Consider the following 19,469-nt stretch of genomic DNA (forward strand, 5'->3'; position numbering starts at 1 on the left):
CCTGTAAATCATGCAAAAGTCTCCATTTGCCAGATCTTTTGGGAATGATGAAAATGGGTGAATTCCAAGGGGTGTTTGATGGTTCTGTATGGCCAACTTTTAATTGCTCCTCAACTAATCCATGGGCTCTTTGTAACTACTCTTCCTTTAAAGGTCACTGTTCAACACAAATAGGATTTTGAGAGAGCTACATCAGGGGTATACATCAGGAATAACAATGGCCATTACTAGAAAGAGGTCTGCTTAAGTGATCTCAATTAACCCTTTTGTAAATGGACTAGTGGTTCCATTTTCTTAAATGCTTTTTCTTATCTCTTTATAAGTGTCAAAAGAAATGGGTTCATATACCTGATTGTCTTGTCGATCTTGCATTACCAGGCAGGCTAAGAGCTCCCCTTCTAATGCTGCTTGCCTAAGACAGGGTACCAAAGCTGTAGTGTATCCCTTGTCTTTTTTTCCAATTTACAGGAGGGGGCTCAGGCAAAACCTCTGCTTTCTCTTTGTTATTTTTGCCTGGTAATGGCTGGGCTGAACGAGAAGGAGGAGGTGGTAAGGTAGGTGATGGTTCCTTCCCCCTTCCCTTTTTAGGCTCTTCTGTGTAGAGTGGACCAAAGCAGCCCTAACTAAAGCCCATAATATTAGAGATGTTACTGGGATCCACTGCCCTTGTGCATGATGTTGTTTAAAATTTCTCCCCACTTGTTCCCAGAGCTCTATGTCTAGCTTACCCTCTTCCAGGAACCATGGGTTATGGGACACAACAGTTTGCATTAGGTTCCTAAATTGAGCCTGTGAAACCGAGGCTCTGCCAGCTTTAAGCAGCTGTGAGAGGCAAAGCCAGCTGGACTTCTGGGTCGGGTGGGGACTTGAAGAACTTTTCTGTGGCTAGCTAGAGGTTTGTAAAATGCACCAGTGTTCTGTAAAAATACACCCATCAGTGCTCTGTGGTCAGCTACAGGTATGTAAAATGGACCAACCAGCACTCTGTAAAAATGCACCAATCAGTGCTCTGTGGCTAGCTAGAGGTTTGTAAAATGGACCAATCAGCATACTGTAAAATGGACCAATCAGTGCTCTGTAAAATGGACCAATCAGCACTCTGTAAAATGGATCAATCCGCAGGACATGGGCAGGGACAAATAAGGGAACAAAAGCTGGCCACCCCAGCCAGCAGCGGCAACCCGCTTGGGTCCCCTTCCATGTTGTGGAAGCTTTGTTCTTTCACTCTTCACAATAAATCTTGGTGCTGTTCACTCTTTGGGTCCGTGCCACCTTTAAGGGCTGTAACACTCACTGCGAAGGTCCGTGGCTTCATTCTTGAAGTCAGGGAGACCACGAACCCACCAGAAGGAACCAACTCCAGGCACAGCTGTTTCAATACTTTTATATACTTTTGCTGTTGAGCTGATAACTGTTGTCCCATGATGAAACCCTAGCCTGAACAATTCCCTCAAACTTGGAAATCCCGAGCAGGCAGCAATGACTCACTGACTTACTGACAGCACAGTCTCTTTACGTTCATTTTTGAGGGTTCCAACGTGATCCATTGCAGCACTCCTCGCACAAGGCACCACCCACTGAGTCTGTCCTGCAGACTCTGGCTGACTGACAGATGAAAGAAGTATGCTGACACAGGTTGCCTGACAGGGTGGCTAGGGGACCACACAGCTCAGCACCACCAACAGGAGTCCAGTAGCCGAGAGAGTGCAGCCCCAATAAGCTGGCAATAATTGCATTATTTATTTAGTACAGATTTAATGACAAAGGCTTGGAACAAACACAATTTGTGGGTAATGAACGTTGTTGACCCCCTGAATCGAGAGCAGTCCTGTGTGTGAATGATCAAAGGTCTGTTTTAGGACAACATGAGTGAACAAGATATTTAGATAAACCCCTCTACGTTTCTTTGTACCTATGCCCTTTGACCCTGGGTAAGAAAAGCTGCCTTCAGTTCATTCTTCCCCAAAGCTTTGCAAAACCTCCTGGCCTTCCAAGAAGGTTAGAAACACAGTGCCTGTTGTTTCTTGACTTTTTAATGGTAACCATTCTAACTGGCATGAGATGGTAGGTATCTCTTTGTGGCTTTGATTTGCATTTCTCTGATGACCAGTGATGATGAGCTTTTTTTCATGTTTGATGGCTGCATAAATGTCTTCTTTTAAGAAGTGTCTGTTCATATCTTTTACCCACTTTTTGATGGGGTTTTTTGTTCTTGTAAATTTAAGTTCCTTGTGGATTCTGGATATTAGCCCTTTGTCAGAGGCACAGATTGCAAATTTTTTCTCCCAATCTGTAGGTTGTCTGTTCACTCTGATGATAGCTTCTTTTGCTGTGCAGAAACTCTTTGGTTTAATTAGATACTACTTGTCAATTTTGGCTTTTGTTGCCACTGCTTTTGGTGTCTTAGTTGTGAAGTCTTTGCCCATGCCTGTGTCCTGAACGGTATTGCCTAGGTTTTCTTCTAGGGTTTTTATGGCTTTTAGGTCTGACATTTAAGTTTTTAATCCACCTTGAGTTAATTTTTGTATACAGTGTAAGGAAGGAGTCCAGTTTCTGTTTTCTGCATATGGGTAGCCAGTTTTTGTGACATCATTTATTAAATAGAGAATCCTTTCCCAATTGCTTGTTTTTGTCAGGTTTGCCAAAGATCTGTTGGTTGTAGATGTATGGTGTTATTTCTGAGGCTTCTGTTCTGTTCCACTGGTCTATATATCTGTTTCGGTACCAGTACCATGCTGTTTTGGTTACTGTAAGCCTTGTAGTACAGTTTGAAGTCAGGTAGTGTGATGCCTCCAGCTTTTTCTTTTTGCTTAGGACTGTCTTAGCTATAAAGGTTCTTTTTTGGTTTCATATGAAATTTAAAAAGTAGTTTTTTTCTAATTCTGTGAAGAAAGTCAATGGTAGCTTGATAGGAATAGCACTGAATCTATAAATTACTTTGGGCAGTATGGTCATTTTCAAGATATTGATTCTTCCTATCCATGAGCAGGGAATATTTTTCCATTTGTTTATGTTCTCTCTTATTTCCTTGAACAGTGGTTTGTAGTTTTCCTTGAAAAGGTCCGTCACATCCCATGTAAGTTGTATTCCTAGGTATTTTATTTTCTTTGTAGCAATTGTCAATGAGAGTTCACTCATGATTTGGCTGTTTGTCTATTATTGGTGTATAAGAATGTTTGTGCTTTTTGCACATTGATTTTGTATCCTGAGACTTTGCTGAAGTTCCTTATCAGCTTAAGGAGTTTTAGAGCTGAGACAATGGGTTTTCTAAGTGTACAATCCTGTCATTTGCAAACAGAGGCAATTCGACATCCTCTCTTCCTATTTGAATAGAGTTTATTTCTTTCTCTTGACTGCCCTGGCCAGAACTTCCAATACTATGTTGAATAGGAGTGGTGAGAGAGGGCATTCTTGTCTTGTGCCAGTTTTCAAGGGGAATACTTCCAGCTTTTGCTCATTCAGTATGACATTGGTTGTGGGTTTGTCATAAATAGCTCTTATTATTTTGAGATATGTTCCATCAATACCTAGTTTATTGAGTGTTTTTAGCATGAAGATGTGTTGAATTATACTGAAGGTCTTTTCTGCATCTATTGAGATAATCACATGATTTTTGACATTGATTCTGTTTATGTGATGGATTATGTTTATTCATTTGCATATGTTGGACCAGCCTTGCATTGTAGGGATGAAGCTGACTTAATCATTGTGGATAAGCTTTCTGGTGTGCTGCTGGATTCAGTTTGCCAGTATTTTATTGAGGATTTTTGCACTGATGTTCATCAGGGATATTGGCCTGAAACTTTCTTTTTTGTTGCATCTCTGCCAGATTTTGGTATCAGGATGATGCTGGCTTCATAAAATGAGTTAAAGAAGAGTCCCTATTTTCTATTGTTTGGAATAATTTCAGAAAAAGTGGTACCAGCTCCTCTTTGTACCTCTGGTAGAATTCAGATGTCAATCTGTCTGGTCCTGGGCTTTTTTTGGTTAATAGGTTATTGATTACTGTCTCAATTTCAGAACATTTATTGGTCTATTCAGGGATTCAACTTCTTCCTGGTTTAGTCTTGGGAGAGTGTATGTCTCCAGGAATGTATTCATTTCTTTTAGATTTTCTAGTTTATTTTCATAGAGGTGTTTATAGTGTTCTCTGATGGTAGTTTGTATTCCTGTGGGATCAGTGATGATATCCCCTTTATTATTTTTTTGTTGCATCTATTTGATTCTTCTCTCTTTTCTTCTATCAGAATATAGCTGTCTATCTATTTTGCTTTCTTTTTTTTTTTTTTTTGAAAGACCAGCTCCTGGATTCACTGATTTTTTGAAGGGTTTTCATGTCTCTATTTCCTTCAGTTCGGCTCTGGTTTTAGTTATTTCTTGCTTTCTGCTAGCTTTTGAATGTGTTTGTTTGCTCTTGCTTCTCTAGTTCTTTTAATTCTGATGTTAGGGTGTTGATTTTAGATCTTTTCTGATTTCTGTCTTGGGCATTTAGTGCTACACATTTCCCTCTAAACACTGCTTTAGCTGTGTCCCAGTGATTCTGGAAGGTTGTGTCTTTGTTCTCATTCATTTTAAAAAACTTAGTCATTTCTGTATTTACCCAGCTAACAATTTCATTATTTACCCAGTAGTCATTCAGAGGCAGGTTGGTCAGTTTCCATGTAGTTGTGTGGATTTGGGTCAGTTTGTTAATCCTGAGTTCTACCTTGATTGCACTGTGGTCTGAGAGACTGTTACAATTTCCATTATTTTGCATTTGCTGAGGAGTGTTTTACTTCCAATTATGTGGTCAATTTTAGAATAAGTGTGATGTGGTGCTGAGAAGAATGCATAGTTTGTTGATTTGGGATGGAGAGTTCTGCAGATGTGTACTAGGCCCACTTGGTCCAGAGCTGAGTTCAAGTCCTGAATATCCTTGTGAATTTTCTGTCTTGTTGATCTAATATGGACTGTGGGGTGTTAAAGTCACCCACTATTATTGTGTGTGAGTCTAAGTCTCTTTGTAGGTCTCTAAGAACTTGCTTTATGAATCTGCGTGCTCCTGTATTGGATGCATATATATTTAGGATAGTTAGCTCTTCTTGTTGCACTGATCCCTTTACCATGATGTAATGCCCTTTTTTGTCTCTTTTGATCTTTGTTGGTTTAAAGTCTGTTTTATCAGAGATGAGGGTTAAAACCACCGCTTTTCTTTCTTTTTTTTTCCTTTCCATTTGCTTTGTGGATCTCCCTCCATTCCTTTATTTTGAGCCTATGTGTGTCTTTGCACATGAGATGGGTCTCCTGAATACAGCACACCAATGGGTCTTGACTCTTTATCCAATGTTCCAGTCTGTGTCTTTTAATTGGGGCATTTAGCCCATTTACATTTAAGATTAATATTGTTATGTGTGAATTTGACCATATCAATATAATGCTAGCTGGTTATTTTGCCCACTAGTTGGTGTAGTTTCTTCATAGTGTTGACGGTCTTTACAATTTGGTATGTTTTCGGAGCGGCTGGTACTAGTTTTCCCTTTCCACATTTAGCGCTTCCTTCAGGAACTCTTGTAAGGCAGGCCTGGTGGTGACCAAATCTCTCAGTATATGCTTATCTGTAAAGGATTTTACTTCTCCTTCGCTTATGAAGCTTAGTTTGGCTGGATATTAAATTCTGGGTTGGGACTAGGAGGTTCCAAGATGGCCAAATAGGAACAGCTCCAGTCTGCAGCTCCCAGCATAAGCAATGCAGAAGACGGGTGATTTCTGCATATCCAACTGAGGTACCGGGTTCATCTCACTGGGGCTTGTCAGACAGTGGGTGCAGCCCAAGGAGCAGGATGGGGCATTGCCTCACCCATGAAGCACAAGGGGTCAGGGAATTCCCTTTCCTAGCAAAGGGAGGCCGTGAGAGATGGTAGCTGGAAAATCGGGACACTCCCACCCTAATACTGCACTTTTCCAATGGCCTTAGCAAACGGCACACCAGGAGATTATATCCTGTGCCTGGCTCGGAGGGTCCCACACCCATGGGACTCACTCACTGCTAGCACAGCAGTCTGAGATTGAACTGCAAGGTAGCAGCGAGGCTGGGAGAGGGGTGTCCACCATTGCTGAGGCTTGAGTAGGTAAATGAAGCAGCCAGGAAGCTCGAATTGGGTGGAGCCCAACGCAGTTCAAGGAGGCCTGCCTGCCTCTGTAGACTCCACCTCTGTCAGCAGGGCATAGCTGAAAAAAAGGCAGCAGAAACTTCTGCAGACTTAAACGTTCCTGCCTGACAGCTTTGAAGAGACTAGTGTTTATCCCAGCATGGAGTTTGAGATCTGAGAATGGACAGACTGCCTCCTCAACTGAGTCCCTGACCCCTGAGAAGCCTAACTGGGAGACACTTCCCAATAGGGGCCGACTGACACTTCATAGGGCCAGGTGCCCTCTGAGACAAAGCTTTCAGAAGAAGGATCAGACAGCAACATTTTCTGTTGTGCATTATTTGCTGTTCTGCAGCCTCCACTGGTTATATCCAGGCAAACAGGGTCTGCAGTGGACCTCTAGCAAATTTCAACAGACCTGCAGCTGAGGGTCCTGACTGTTCAAAGGAAAACTAACAAACAGAAAGGACATCCACACCAAAATCCCATCTGTAAGTCACCATCATCAAAGACCAAAGGTAGATAAAACCACAAAGATGGGGAGAAACCAGAGCAGAAAAGCTGAAAATTCTAAAAATGAGAGTGTCTCTTCTCCTTCAAAGGAATGCAGCTCCTCGCCAGCAATGGAACAAAGCTGGACAGAGAATGACTTTGATGAGTTGATAGAAGAAGGCTTCAGAAGATTGGTCATAACAAACTTCTCCGAGCTAAAGGAGGATGTTTGAACCCATCGCAAAGAAGCTAAAAACCTTGAAAAAAGATTAGACAAATGGCTAACTAGAATAAATAGTGTAGAGAAGTCCTTAAATGACCTGATGGAACTGAAAACAATGGCACAATAACTATGTGATGCATGCACAAGCTTCAGTAGCCAATTTGATCAAGTGGAAGAAAGGGTATCAGTGACTGAAGATCAAATGAATGAAATGAAGCGAGAAGTTTAGAGAAAAGAGTAAAAAGAAATGAATAAAGCCTCTAAGAAATATGGGACTATGTGAAAAGACCAAATCTACATCTGATTGGTGCACCTGAAAGTGACAGGGAGAATGGAACCAAGTTGGAAAACACTCTTTGGGATATTATCCAGGAGAACTTCCCAAACCTAGTGAAGCAGGCCAATATTCAAATTAAGAAAATACAGAGAACATCACAAAGATACTCCTCGAGAAGAGCAACTCCAAGACACATAATTGTCAGATTCGCCAAAGTTGAAATGAAGGAAAAATTGTAAAGGGCAGCCAGAGAGAAAGGTCGGGTTACACACAAAGGGAAGGCCATCAGACTAACAGTGGACCTCTTGGCAGAAACTCTACAAGCAAGAAGAGAGTGGGGGCCAATATTCAACATTCTTAAAGAATTTTCAACCCAGAATTTCATATCCAGCCAAACTAAGCTTCCAAAGTTAAGGAGAAAAAAAATCCTTTACAGACAAGCATATGCTGAGAGATTTGGTCACCATCAGGCCTGCCTTACAAGAGCTGCTGAAAGAAGCATTAAACATGGAAAGGAACAACTGGTACCAGCCACTTCAAAAACATGCCAAATTGTAAAGACTGTCAATGCTAGGAAGAAACTACATCAACTAAGTAGCAAAATAACCAGCTAAATTCATAATGACATGATCAAATTCACACATAACAATACTAACCTTAAATGTAAATGGGCTAAATGCTCCAATTAAAAGACACAACTGGCAAATTGGATAAAGAGTCAAGACCCATCAGTGTGCTGTATTCAGGAGACCCATCTCACATGCAGAGACACACAGAGGCTCAAAATAGAGGGATGGAGGAAGATCTACCAAGCAAATGGAAAACAAAAAAAGGCAGGGGTTGCAATCCTAGTCTCTGATAAAACAGACTTTAAACAAACAAAGATCAAAAGAGACAAGGACATTACATAATGATGAAGGGATCAATTCAACCAGAAGAGCTAACTATCCTAAATATATATGCACCCATTACAGCAGAGCCCAGATTCATCAAGCAAGTCCTTAGAGACCTACAAAGAGACTTAGACTCCCACACAATAATAATGGGAGACTTTAACACCCCACTGTCAACATTAGACAGATCACTGAGACAGAAAGTGAACGATATTCAGGAATTGAACTCAGCTCCGCACCAAGCAGACCTGACAGACATCTACAGAACTCTTCACCCCAAATCAACAGAATATACATTCTTCTCAACACCACATTGCACTCATTCCAAAATTGACCACATAGTTGGAAGTAAAGCACTCCTCAGCAAATATAAAAGAACAGAAATTATAACAGACTGTCTCTCAGACCACAGTGCAATCAAACTAGAACTCAGGTTAAGAAACTCAATCAAAACCGCTCAACTACATGGAAATTGAACAACCTGCTCCTGAATGACTACTGGGTACATAACGAAATAAAGGCAGAAATGAAGACATTCTTTGAAACCAGAAAGATACAACACACCAGAATCTCTGGGACACATTTAAAGCAGTGTGTAGAGGGAAATTTATAGCACTAAATGCCCACAAGAGAAAGCAGGAAAGATCTAAAACTGACACCCTAACATCACAATTAAAAGAACTAGAGAATCAAGAGCAAACACATTCAAAAGCTAGCAGAAGGCAAGAAATAACTAAGATCAGAGCAGAACTGAAGGAGATAAAGACACAAAGAACTCTTCAAAAAATGAATCCAGGAGCTGGTTTATTGAAAACGTCAACAAAATTGATAGACTGCTAGCAATACTTATAAAGAAGAAAAGAGAAGACAATCAAGTAGATGCAATAAAAAATGATAAAGGGGATATCACCACCAATCCTGTAGAAATAAAACTACCATCAGAGAATACTATAAACACCCCTATGCAAATGAATAGAAAATCTAGAAGAAATGGATAAATTCCTGGACACATACACCCTCCCATGACTAAACCAGGAAGAAGTTGAATCCCTGAATAGACCAATAACAGGTTCTGAAATTGAGGCAATAATTAATAGTCTACCAACCAAAAAAAGTCCAGGACCAGATGGATAAACAGCTGAATTTTACCAGAGATATACAGAGGATCTGGTACCATTCCTTCTGAAACTATTTCAATCAAGAGAAAAAGAGGGAGTTCTCCCCAATTCATTTTATGAGGCCAACATCATCCTGATACCAAAGCCTGACAGAGACACAACAAAAAAAGAGAATTTTAGACCAATATCCCTGATGAACATCAATGCAAAAATCCTCAATAAAATACTGGCAAACCGAATCCAGCAGCACATCAAAAAACTTATTCACTATGATCAGGTTGGTTTCATCCCCGGGATGCAAGGTTCGTTCAACATATGCAAATCAATGAATATAATCCATCATATAAACAGAACCAAAGACAAAAGCAACATGATTATCTCAATAGATGCGGAAAAGGCCTTTGACAAAATTCAGCAGTACTTCATGCTAAAAACTCTCAATAAACTAGGTATTGATGGGACATAACTCAAAATAGTAAGAGCTATTTATGACAAACTCAGTCAATATCATACTGAATGGGCAAAAACTGGAAGCATTCCCTTTGAAAACTGGCACAAGACAGGAATGCCCTCTCTCACCACTCCTATTCAACACAGTGTTGGAAGTTCTGGCCAGGGCAATCAGGCAAGAGAAAGAAATAAAGGGTACTCAATTAGGAAAAGAGGAAGTCAAATTGTTCTTGTGTGCAGATGACATGACTGTATGTTTAGAAAACCCCATCATCTCAGTCCTAAATCTCCTTAGGCTGATAAGCAACTTCAGCAATGTCTCAGGAAACAAAATCAGTGTGCAAAAATCACAAGCATTCTTATACACTGATAACAGACAAACAGAGAGCCAAGTCATGAATGAACTCCCATTCACAATTTCTTCAAAGAGAATAAAATACCTAGGAATCCAACCTACAAGGGATGTGAAGGACCTCTTCAAGGAGAACTACAAACCACTGCTCAATGAAATAAAAAAGGACATAAACAAATGGAAGAACATTCCATGATCATGGATAGGAAGAATCAATACTGTGAAAATGGCCATACTACTCAAGGTAATTTACAGATTCAATGCCATCCTCATCAAGCTACCAGTGACTTTCTTCACAGAATTGGAAAAAACTAAGGTTCATATGAAACCAAAAAAGGGCCCGTATTGCGAAGACAATCCTAAGCCAAAAGAACAAAGCTGGAAGCATCAGGCAATCTGACTTCAAACTACACTACAAGGCTACAGTAACCCAAACAGCATGGTACTGGTACCGAAACAGAGATATGGGCAAATGGAACAGAATAGAGCCTGGAAATAATACCACACATCTACAACCATCTGATCTTTGAGAAACCTGACAAAAATAAGATATGGGGAAAGGATTCCCTATTTAATAAATGGTGCTGGGAAAACTGGCTAGCCATATGTAGGAAGCTGAAACTGGATCCCTTCCTTACATCTTATACAAAAACTAATTCAAGATGCATTAAATACTTAAATGTTAGACCTAAAACCATAAAAACCCTAGAAGAAAACCTAGGCAAATACCATTCAGGACATAGGCATGGGCAAGGACTTCATGACTAAAACACCTAAAGCAATGGAACAGAAGCCAAAATTGACAAATGGGATCTAATTAAAGTAAAGAGCTTCTGCACAGCAAAAGAAACTACCATCAGAGTGAACAGGCAACCTACAGAATGGGAGAAAATTTTTGCAATCTACCCATCTGACAAAGGTGTAATATCCAGAATCTACAAAGAACTTAAACAAATTTACAAGAAAAAAAGCAAACAACTCCATCAAAAAGTGGGTGAAGGATATGAACAAACACTTCTCAAAAGAAGACATTTATGCAGCCAACAGACACATGAAAAAATGCTCATCATCACTGGCCATCAGATAAATGCAAATCAAACCCACAATGAGATACTATCTCACACCAGTTAGAAGGATGATCATTAAAGTCAGGAAACAACAGTTGCTGCAGAGGATGTGGAGAAATAGGAACACTTTTACACTGTTGGTGGGACTTTAAACTAGTTCAACCATTGTGGAAGACAGTATGGTGATTCCTCAAGGATCTATAGCTAGAAATATCATTTGACCCAGCCATCCCATTACTGGGCATATACCCAAAGGATTATAAATCATGCTGCTATAAAGACACATCCACACGTATGTTTATTGGGGCAGTATTCACAATAGCAAAGATTTGGAACCAACCCAAATGTCCATCAATGACAGACTTGATTAAGAAAATGTGGCACATATACACCGTGGAATACTATGCAGCCATAAAAAAGGATGAGTTCATCTTCTTTGTAGGGACATGGATGAAGTTGGAAACCATCATTCTGAGCAAACTATTGCAAGGACAGTAAACTAAACACCACACGTTCTCACTTATAGGTGGGAATTGAACAATGAGAACACTTGGACACAGGAAGGGGAACATCACACACTGGGGCCTGTTGTGGGGTCGGGGGGAGGGAGGAGGGATAGCATTAGGAGATATACCTAATGTAAATGACGAGTTAATGGGTGCAGCACACCAACACGGCACAGGTATACATATGTAACAAACCTGCACGTTGTGCACATGTACCCTGGAACTTAAAGTATAATAAAAATAAATAAATAAATAAATAAATTCTGGGTTGAAAATTCTTTTCTTTAAGAAGGTTGAATATTGGCCCCCACTCTCTTCTGGCTTGTAGGGTTTCTGCAGAGAGATCCACTGTTAGTCTGATGGGCTTCCCTTTGTGGATAACCCAACCTTTCTCTCTGGTTGCCCGTAACATTTTTTTCTTCATTTCAACCTTGGTGAATCTGACAATTATGTGTCTTGGGGTTTCTCTTCTCGAGGAGTATCTTTTTATTGTTCTCTGCATTTCCTGAATTTGAATTTTGGCCTGTGTTGCTAGGTTGGGGAAGTTCTTCTGGATAATATCTTGAAGACTATTTTCCAACTTGGTTCCATTCTCCCCCCTACTTTCAGGTACACCAATCAAACCTAGGTTTGGTCTTTTCACATAGTTCCATATTTCTTGGAGGCTTTGTTTGTTCCTTTTCATTCTTTTTTCTCTAATCTTAATGCATTATTTCATCAAATTGTTCTTTAATCTCTGATATCCTTTCTTCCACTTGATCTATTCAGTTATTGAAACTTGTGTATGCTTCATGAAGTTCTCTTGCTGTGTTTTTTAGCCCATGAGGTCATTTATGTCCTTCTCTAAACTGGTTAGTCTACTTATCAATTCCTCTAACTATTTTTCAAGGTTCTTAGCTTACTTTCATTGGGTTGGAACATGCTCCTTTAGCTCAGAGGAGTTTGTTATTACCCACCTTCTGAAGCCTACTTCTGTCAGTTCATCAAACTCATTCTCCTTCCAGTTTTGTTGCCTTCCTGGCAAGGAATTGTAATCCTTTGGAGGAGAAGAGGTATTCTGGTTTTTGGAATTTTCAGCCTTGGTGTGCTGGTTTTTCCTCATCTTCATGGACTTATCTACCTTTGGTCTTTGATGCTGGTGACCTTCAGACAAGGTTTCTGTGTGGACTTCCTTTTTGTTGATGTTGAGGCTCTTCCTTTCTGTTTGTTAGTTTTCCATCTAACAGTCAGGACTCTTGGCTGCAGGTCTGTTAGAGTTTGCTGGAGGTCCACTCCAGACCCTGTTTGCCAGGGTATCAGCAGTGGAGGTTGCAGAACAGCAAAGATTGCTGCCTGCTGCTTCCTCTGTAAGCTTCATCCCAGAGGGGCACCCACCAGATGCCAGCCGGGGCTCTCCTCTATAAGGTGTTTGTTGGCCCCTGCTGGGAAGTTTATCCCAGTCAGGAGGCTTGGGGGTCAGGCACCCACTTGAGCAGGCAGTCTGTCCTTTAGTAGAGCTCGAGCATTGTGCTGGGAGATCTACTGCTCTCTTCTGAGCCAGGAGGAAGGAATGTTTAAGTCTGCTGAAGCAGCAGCCACCCCTTCCCCCAGCTGCTCTGTCCCAGGCAGATGGGAGTTTTATCTATAAGCCCCTCACTTGGGGTGCTGTCTTTCTTTCAGAAATGCACTGCCCAGAGAGGAGGAATCTTGAGAGGCAGTCTGGCTACAGCGGCTTTGCGGTGCTGTGGTGGGCTCCGCCTAGTTTGAACTTCCCAGTTCCTTTGTTTACACAGCAAAGGGAAAACCACCTATTCAAGCCTCTGTAATGGTGGATGCCCCTTCCCACACCAAGCTCGAGAGTCCCAGGTCAACTTCAGACTGATGTGCTGGCAGCGAGAATTTCAAGTCAGTGAATCTTAGCTTGCTGGGCTCCCTGGGGGTGGGATCTGCTGAACTAGATCACGTGGCTTTCTGGTTTCAGCCTCCTTTCCAGGGGAGTGAATGATTCTGTCTTACTGGCATTCCAGGCTAGTAAGTACCCTACTGGGGTATGAAGAAAAACTGCAGCTAGCTCGGTGTCTCCTGTAACAGCCACCCAGTTTCGTGCTTGAAACCCAAGGCCCTTGTTGTGTAGGCACCCAAGGGAATCTCCTGGTCTGCAGGTTGCAAAGACCATGGGAAAAGTGTAGTATCTGGGCCAGAATGCACTGTTCCTCATGGCACTGTCCCTCACAACTTCCCTTGGCTAGGGGAGGGAGTTCCCTGACCTCTTGTACTTCCCTTGTGAGGTGATGCCCCACCCTGCTTCTGCTCACCCTTTGTGGGCTGTACTCACTGTCTAACCAGTCCCAATGAGATGAGCTGGGTACCTCAGTTGGAAATGCAGAAATCACCCACCTTCTGTGTTGATCTCACTGGGACCTGCAGACTGGCACTTTTCATGCTTAAATCATATGTTAGCTAAACATAAAACACTTTAAAAACACTACTTCATTTCTTCTTGAACCATATTGATATTAACAAATCTTGTGTTCATCTCCTCTTGTTATTGTCTTTCTCACTCTGAAATTTCTGAGAATTTTTCTTTAATCTTAGGTATTATTTATAAATTGATATTGAACTTAGATATTCACAATAAATTGTTTCTTTGCTGAGAAATGCCACGCCTGAGGCTCAGGTGCACAGACCCTGCCTTAAAATGAGGCTATAACATGAGAATCTGTAAATCTCCCCTGTTCCCACCATGAGCCTTGAACCAAGTAACAAACAGCAATCTATTGCCAGGAAAGGTACAGGAGCATGGAAAATTTAAAGTCTGTGTTGCACTGAAGGTAACTATAGTAACACTAAAAGCCAAAGCTAGGTCAGTATTGACTCAACCCACCATGCCACTACCTGAACAATGTGGCAGAAGAAAACGTATGTCCATTTCCAGGTATAACTACTGTATACCTCAGTCTCTAATTTCTTTTATACACAATATCTGGTATTCAATTAAAAATTATGAGACATAAAAATAAGCAAGATTAAGAAAAGTCATGTTGCCAAGAGAAAAAGCAGTCAAGGGAACAGACCCAGAGATGGCCCAGATGTTGAAATTATCAGGCAGGAATTATTTTTAAAAAACTATGCTTAAAATGTAAAAGATCTAATGTTGAAGGAAGAAATCATTCATGAATAGAGAGGGAATTCCAGCAGAGAGATGAAAATTGTAGAAAAGGTCAAGGGAAATGCTGGAAATAAAATCCACAATATCAAATATGAGAATTGTTTCAATGGGCTTATAGCAGACTCCATGCAGCAGAGCAAGGAATCAGTAAACTGGAAGACAAGTCAATAGAAATCAACCAAACACAAACACAAAGAGAAAAAAGAAAACAAACAAAAAAGAACAGAACATCCAAGAGGTGTAGGAAAATATATCTATATAACATTTCTAGGTGTGGGATTTTACATTTTGTCATGTTTAATGCTCCAGGATCCTATTCAATCTTAGGTCTCACATTTTCTCTAATTCTCTGAACTCCTAGGCAATTATTTCCTGAAACATTTCTTCCCCTCTATTTATTTTACTATATCTTTCTGGAGGTTCTGTTATATGAATAATATAGCAGAATAACCTTTCAATTTTTATTAATCTTTCAACTATATACACATTATTTCTGTATTATAGAAACATATTTGTTATATATTTAAAATACATAATATTTAACCTCTTTAGCTCTTCCTGATGCATTCTGAGAGTTCCTTGGCTGTTGTTATAGCCCTCACTAATCTGCTATACAGCTAACCAATCCAGCATTCAACCCATTTACTATGTTATTTTAACTAATACATATCCTCCAGTTGCTGTTTTTTTTTAACTGATTCTTTTTGCTTTGTTTCCAATACTGTAACTTTCCTGGGTTGTACTTCCGATGAATTTAGAAGTGTGAATCTAGGGAGGGAGTGGTCACTCTTCAAAGCAGGTCACTTGTGTGTTAACAATCTGTATCTACTCTGGCACTGTTCTTTTTCTAAGTGTGGTCTCTCTTTTTTAATCATCTTGGCTTTAAGATTTGAAGAGGGGTGGCAGTAGGAGAAAATATGTTTTTACCTACTCCCTAAACCTAGATAGGCTTCCCTGCCAATGGGATATTTTGTTGCTGCCCCTGGCTGTGCTGTGGTATGCTAACTGGCAAACAATGGACAATAGCCCATTCAGAGTTGAGTTGATGGGGAAAGTACACACCTAAATATTTTTTTCCACTTTATCTCCTATTCATGGCATCCATGGTTGTTCAGGGTTGCCGCTTCCTCTTGTTGGGATCTAACCATATTACATCACCTCAGGGATTTATAACGATTTCTATATTGGTTTGATGAATCCAAAATTGGTTTGAGAGAAAGAATTGGGAGCCTGTGCTAATCTGCCATCTTACCAAAAACTGCATAAAACCAGCATTTAGATTTAGGGATTCTGACTTCAAAGACAATACCAATACCTTATCTATAATACTATATGATTTTCTGAATCTGTTTATCCTTCCTTACATATGTTTTACTACTTTTCATGATTATGCCTTTGTGTGATTACAACTTACATCTGGAATTCTGAACAGGTTTTTTTCACTATTTCTAACTCTAAAAATCTTTAAAATCCAGTGAAAACATTCTCCTTTAATAGAGACCCTCTAGTGGTTCTTTACAATCATTTTTCCTGTGATCCTTCAACACTTGTATGATACTAATTTACTTTTGATATGTTCCTCCATAAATGGTTTTTAGTTTGTTCCATGTGCATATCTGCTGTTGGTCCAAATAGACTAAAAATGCTTGCTCTTTGAGAAATTTTCTAAAATCTAATATATGGTGATAAATTGGCATTGACTAGTTAAGATGTATCATTGACATGACTTAGAGAGAAAAACTCACTTTGTTCAAATCCTCCATTTTTACCCATGAAGTCAAAGAAAGCATCAAGAATTCTGCAGAGGGTTATGATGATTGTTATGTCCTCCATAGGATATGGCTGAAATTTCTGACGATTCTTTATAAATTGTAGTCCGTCTGTGACACTATTTTTAATCATGAATTCAAGACAATCCACTCCTGATTGACTTATAATTTTAGAAGTTTTCAGAAGCCATGACTTAACATAAGGCTCCCATCCCAGATCAACAGGATCCTAATAATAAAAAGTAAAATATAATCTTATGTAAATAAATAAAAATATGGTACATCCTCTGGAATGATTTGTGATTTCTAACTATGGTCTTACAAGAAAACAAGCAATTGGGGGATTATGTATAGGAAGGTGTATTGAGGCTCTGTGTATGTGGTGAGGGGAACTGCTTACCCAGAAGTCAGCCCTATATTTAGATTTATTTATAACATTCAGTTAAGTAGATTAGAGCATAGGGCTAATTATAGCTAATAACTTCATGTATAGAGAATAGAGAATATAGCTAATAACTTCATGTTATATTTTGTACTTCCTTCCCACTGTCTTCATAATGTGTTTTCCAAGTTCTTAGAGTCAGAGTGGGTATGAAAAGGTCTCAGGAACATCTTCCTCTATTGAAAAAATAATTCATATCAGCAGCCTAATTTGTCTATTTGTTTACTCACAGTTGTGGAAAATACTGACACTCCAATTACTAAGAGTAGTATTAGAACAGTAATAATTAAATTCACATTCAATTCTGGATTATGAGGCTTTGAGAGACACAAAGATTTGGAACTATTGGGTTCATGCTGCTGGATACAAAGGCAAAAATAAAATAAACATAAAATGCTGTAAATAATAAATAGTTACTATCATAAACAACATTTTTGCTTTGTTAAAACATTTGTTTTTGAAAGCTTACCATATAGACCATGGCACATCGGCTGACAGTAGCAGGACTGGCCTGAGAGAGACTGTCCACTTCAAAAATCACTCTTATTTTATTAGTTAAAGCTATTCTCTCACTGTTTGCTAGGCATAATGTTCTAGTATCATCTAGCACAGAGTTCAGATTTTCTACCCAAAAGGTGTCCACTGGGCCATCTAAGATAATCCACTGCCAATCAAAATCTGGAGAGAAAAATATTTTTAATGTAACTGAGAATAATGTCAGTCTTCTTTCATTACAATCTTGCAAATTTTCTATTTTACTTAGAAAATATTAGATAACCCTTACAATTTGCTTAGGAGAAACAGCTATAATTTTACCTTCTGCATAATAATATGATTTGTAAGTTTGCCCTCCTACCCCAGAATATTTTTTAGATATGTTGCGCCTGGGGAATAGCAAAGGGAACTAGATGTTCTTTGAAGAAAGAATCAAACAGAGTTTAAAGTATACCACACTTGGAACCCATTTACTCCTCTTTCCACGGGGTGTTAGTCCATTTGGGCTGCTGTAACAAAAAGCCTTACACTGGATAGCTTATAAACTATAGACATTTATTTCTCACAGTTCTGGAGATTTGGAAGTCCAAGATCACGACACTAGCAGATTCCTTATCTGTGGGGGGCTATCTTAATGGTTCACAGAAGGGCACATTCTTTGTCCTCAGATGGTGGAAGGGGTGAGGAATTTCTCTTGAGCTCCTTTTTCAGGGCACTAATGCCTTAATGAGGGCTCTACTCTCATGATCTAATCAACTGCCCAAGGCCCCCTGCCTTCTAATACCATCACCTTGGGAGTTAGAATTTCAACACATGGATTTTGGAGGGACACAAACCTTTAGACCATAGCACACATGCTATACCCACCACTGTCCTCCACAGTTTTAGAAAATCCATTGGTCAGGATAGGGGAGGTATGAATAGGTCGCTATGCAGACAGAAAACAGATAACCACCAAAAAGATATTAAAATATCCCAGAAGAATCCAAGAGCAGAGCTAGGATCCATATAGCCACTACTGCTAAGAGGGGCTCTAATACCTGCCCTAGGAACTGCCTTAAAGTCCCATGAAGGAAACTAATGGTGCCTAATCACTGTACTCTCCCAAAAATAACACACAAAAATTCAGTAAAATAGAAGCAGAAGCAGAAATCTCTTTTAAAGTCTGGATTATATATGTACTAATGGTGGATGTGTTGATAAGAAGTTCAACCTGGGTGGGGAAAGCAATGGTCAGTGCTCCTCCAGTAGACTGACAAGGTCATATACATATTTTGTCCCACTGGCACATAGTAAAGTGTCTGGCATATTACAGGTGTGTAGTTCATTTTAGATAAATCTACTTGGGTTGTATGCTTTGGCCTGGAAATGTACAAATTATTTGGAGTCCCATTTCAGAGGCAATACCAGTGGCAAATTGTAGATTGCCGCTGGTGCTTTTCACATCATAATTTATTTCTACCTTTAATATCCACTTGGTTCTTTTGTAAACTGAAGGACTATTGAAGCCATAGTGCTTATATAATGTAATTACACACACACACACACACACACACACACAGGGTAATATAATACGTGGTAATACTACACAAATTTTAAATAAACATATGAACAAATAAATGGTACAGGAACAAAATATTACCAGTCAAAAACACGTTTAAACATATAAATATAGCTCATATTGGTTCAGAGTTTGTCTTCTATATCAGTTAACCATCTTTCTTGAATTTAGTAACACTTACTGTGATTTTCTGGAATTTTAACAACTTTCTCTATCTCCTCAAAAATATTATCATCAGTATCTGTCATATCAGAGGCATCAAGTTTGAAAACCTAAAATGTGTAATCAATAATGTTTAAATTTTTCTTTAATAACACTTTTCAACCACAATGGATTTATATGTCAATATGCTTTCTTGAGTGATAAAAATATAAAAGGCAGAGAGTTCTGTAACTGTAAAGACCAACATATAACCAGCATAGCCTAATGTAACTGACTTGTGACTATAGCTTATTTATTTTGGAAAACTATTTTACTTTGGTTTCTTTTTTCCCCCTGCAAAGACAGTACATGCTTATTGTAGGATGTCAAATAAAACAGAAAAACAC

The 19,469-nt window shown here is 39.5% G+C and overlaps 1 protein-coding gene across 1 annotated transcript in view; it reads right to left on the bottom strand.

Moving 5' to 3' along the window:
• The window catches only part of LOC101017895 (dynein heavy chain 14, axonemal), a 294,249-nt gene that overhangs the window by 195,915 nt on the left and 78,865 nt on the right, over positions 1-19,469 (bottom strand). The window contains exons 8-10 of the mRNA XM_031655372.1: positions 19,103-19,193; positions 17,335-17,543; positions 16,400-16,652 (exon numbers count right to left, since the gene is read on the bottom strand). Of these exons, the coding sequence (XP_031511232.1) occupies positions 16,400-16,652; positions 17,335-17,543; positions 19,103-19,193 (553 nt within the window). The remainder of the gene's footprint in view (positions 1-16,399; positions 16,653-17,334; positions 17,544-19,102; positions 19,194-19,469) is intronic.

The sequence above is a fragment of the Papio anubis genome, chromosome 1, assembly GCF_008728515.1.
Source record: "Papio anubis isolate 15944 chromosome 1, Panubis1.0, whole genome shotgun sequence".
Lineage (NCBI taxonomy): Eukaryota > Metazoa > Chordata > Mammalia > Primates > Cercopithecidae > Papio > Papio anubis.